This window comes from Borostomias antarcticus (assembly GCF_949987555.1).
Source record: "Borostomias antarcticus genome assembly, chromosome: 2".
NCBI lineage: Eukaryota > Metazoa > Chordata > Actinopteri > Stomiiformes > Stomiidae > Borostomias > Borostomias antarcticus.
This window is the reverse complement of record NC_140235.1, coordinates 39,550,316-39,553,421: the sequence shown is the minus strand read 5'-3', so window position 1 is coordinate 39,553,421 and position 3,106 is coordinate 39,550,316. Positions and strand designations below refer to the sequence as shown.

Here is a 3,106-nt window from a genome sequence, read left to right as displayed (position 1 = left end):
AAAGGCTCCGTTATCCTCACAGCCAATTGACGTGTTTTCCATCACCAGTATAAATATACCGGCTCATTCGTCGTCACTAACCGACACACGGAGTTTTGTCTTTGCTGTGCGCACGACGCGGAGAATATCATATTAGATCACAATGCGCTTGCAAGGGAATACGAGCCTATTGCGCCCGGAAGCTCATACGCAGTAGGCTAATTGATTAATTGACGCTTAAAGTTTCGACATGGAGTTAACAAACAACACGACAGCCTTTGAGTCTTCAAACTGCAGCATTGAAAAGGAGAACAAGACAGATGTCACCGTGGAGATCAAACTAAGCTATCAAATCATCACATCCTTTCTCCTGTCCGCTCTCATCCTATGCGCAATATTTGGTAACGCGTGTGTTGTGGCCGCCATCGCTTTGGAAAGATCTCTCCAAAATGTTGCAAACTATCTAATCGGCTCTCTGGCCGTGACGGATCTGATGGTGTCTGTGCTAGTACTGCCCATGGCGGCGCTTTATCAAGTCCTTAACATGTGGACTCTTGGGCAAGTACCGTGTGACATTTTCATCTCTTTAGATGTTTTATGTTGCACCTCATCAATACTACATCTGTGCGCCATCGCTTTGGACAGGCACTGGGCTATAACTGAGCCCATAGACTATATGAAGAAGAGGACCCCGAGGAGAGCGGCGGTGCTCATTAGCGTCACTTGGCTGGTCGGTTTCTCCATCTCTGTCCCACCCATGCTGATCATGCGGTCGCAGCCGAGTAGTATGGCGAAGGATAGGGCAGATCCCAAGCAGTGCAAGATAAATCAAGATCTATGGTACACAATATATTCGACATTCGGGGCATTCTACATTCCACTAATTCTTATGTTAGTCTTATATGGGCGGATATTCAAAGCAGCCAGGTTTCGAATTAGGAGAACGGTGCGTAAAACTGAGAAAAAGAAAGTCTCTGACTCCTGTTCGGCACTATCTCCTGCTCTTTTTCACAAGAAGACCAATGGGGAGACTGGTAAAACCTGGAAAAGAAGCGTCGAACCCAAGCCAAACCCGTGCGTAAATGGCGCGGTCAAGCACGCAGAGGACGGCGAGTCGCTGGAGATAATCGAAATCCACAGCAACTCGAAGAACAACCTGCCTCTGCCCTGCACCCCCCACTCCGCTCCGCTGTTTGAGAGCAGACACGATAAGAACAACCTGCCTCTGCCCTGCACCCCCCACTCCGCTCCGCTGTTTGAGAGCAGACACGAGAAGAACAGCGAAGCAAAGAGGAAGATTGCCTTGGCGCGTGAGCGCAAAACTGTGAAGACGCTGGGTATCATAATGGGCACATTTATATTCTGCTGGTTGCCGTTCTTCATCAAGGCTCTGGTTATTCCGTTTTGCAAGGAGTGCTACTTGCCCCAATGGCTGGAAGACGTCATAGACTGGCTGGGGTACTCCAATTCCCTTCTGAACCCCATCATTTACGCGTACTTCAACAAAGACTTCCAAAGCGCTTTCAAGAAAATAATCAAATGTCATTTCTGCAGACCATGAGCTCAATTTATTTATTTTGGTGTAAAACGTTTTGTGTAAATTAACTTTGTGAATTATTTGTACGGTAAGGATTCTGGTTCTACTGAAATGCAACATTTGCTAAAAGGCTACATGGTGTGTAGTTGTGGAAACAGGTGGAAGAGAGGCTCAGAAAAGCTCTTATGGTAGCCTAGTTTTCATGATCATTATTAGCACAAGAGTTGTCTGTAGAGGAGATGGTGCTGTAACCGTTAGATCTGAACGCATGTCCATGCCAAACATTCTGCTTTGCAGTGTTCAATAAACCGTGCCATATTCCAGAAAACTGCGTTTGTGTTGATATTGATGTATCAAAGACATTGACAAAATGAGGAAAATATTTGAGCTGAGTTTCCTGTGCTCCCCAGTTGAAGCATATTATCAAGGTAAGTTTGGAGAGAGAACAGTGGATTCAACTTTTAGGGTCTGCGTTTTTGTTTGCATCAGGGTTTGTCAAGAGAGGGTGAAAACTAATGTAATATCCCTGAAAAAAGAGGGCTGTAATGTCTTAATATAATAAAATAATACTTTGCTTCGGATAAATTCTGTCTGAAGCATGCCCGATGAGATACAGTAAGAGAGAATATAACGGGCATAGCAATGTGTCTGAAAAGATTCACGGAGTGCATCTATTGTACAGTGTAGTACACAGTAGACTAAACGTGTTTAGTGTTCAGTATATCCGTATATCCATATACAGTATATCCGTTGTCTTGTACTGTTTATTCTTTTGTTTGATATAGACCTCTTTTAAGTGAGTCTGGAATAAAAGTTTAATTTAATTGAAAATAAACATAGGGGCTATAGAAAGACAGACAAGTTCAATTAGTATAATGATCAATGAGTTCAGAGTAGGGCATTCACTCCAGGATTGAATGCTTTGTACACTTGTGACATCTTGTGACAAAATATGTGCAATTATATGTATGTGTGTGTTTTGTTTGACTGTGTGAGAGAGGAAATATATCTGGTTGGAGACTGACATGTAAAAAATAAAAAAAAATAAAAAAACTTTGTATGCTAGTGCATATTTCTATGTGGCTGGATGAGATATATTTGTGTGTATGTTTTTGCGTGTGAAAGGGAGACAGAGAGCGCAAGAGCGACAATGAGAGGGAAGAAAGAAATGATCTGAAATGGAGTGATGTGCACAGAGAGTGCTTGTGATTTAGTCACTGCCCTAACGAGATTATTATTCATCTGAGAGCTAATACATGGGCTCTAGTGCAACATTATCATACTGTAGCAACAAAGCTCCCCCAAGCATAGGGGAAGCCAATTCATCTCAACCCCCTAAAGAAAAACACAACACAAGCACTCACACAGCACACACACAGATTTCTCTAGTGACTTTCTATTCAAATTTCTCATCAAATAATTTCAGAGGTTCTCAGAATAAAGAGCTTGGTCTTGTCATTCCTATAATGTTCATATTTTTAATATAGGCTGTAAGCCTAGGTTGAACTTAATTCATCCATACTGCACTTGTTTAGGCCCATAGTAGCTAATATTCATTGGGTTCACACACTAAAACTAAACTGATTCAAA

At 42.4% G+C, this 3,106-nt stretch overlaps 1 protein-coding gene across 1 annotated transcript; it reads left to right on the top strand.

Moving 5' to 3' along the window:
- Positions 1–229: 229 nt before the first annotated feature.
- On the top strand, positions 230–1,540 carry htr1ab (5-hydroxytryptamine (serotonin) receptor 1A b; the record flags this gene model as incomplete). Its single annotated transcript, XM_084455332.1, has 1 exon — positions 230–1,540. The coding sequence occupies one exon, from the start codon at positions 230–232 to the stop codon at positions 1,538–1,540; it is 1,311 nt and encodes a 436-aa protein (XP_084311458.1).
- Positions 1,541–3,106: the final 1,566 nt, after the last annotated feature.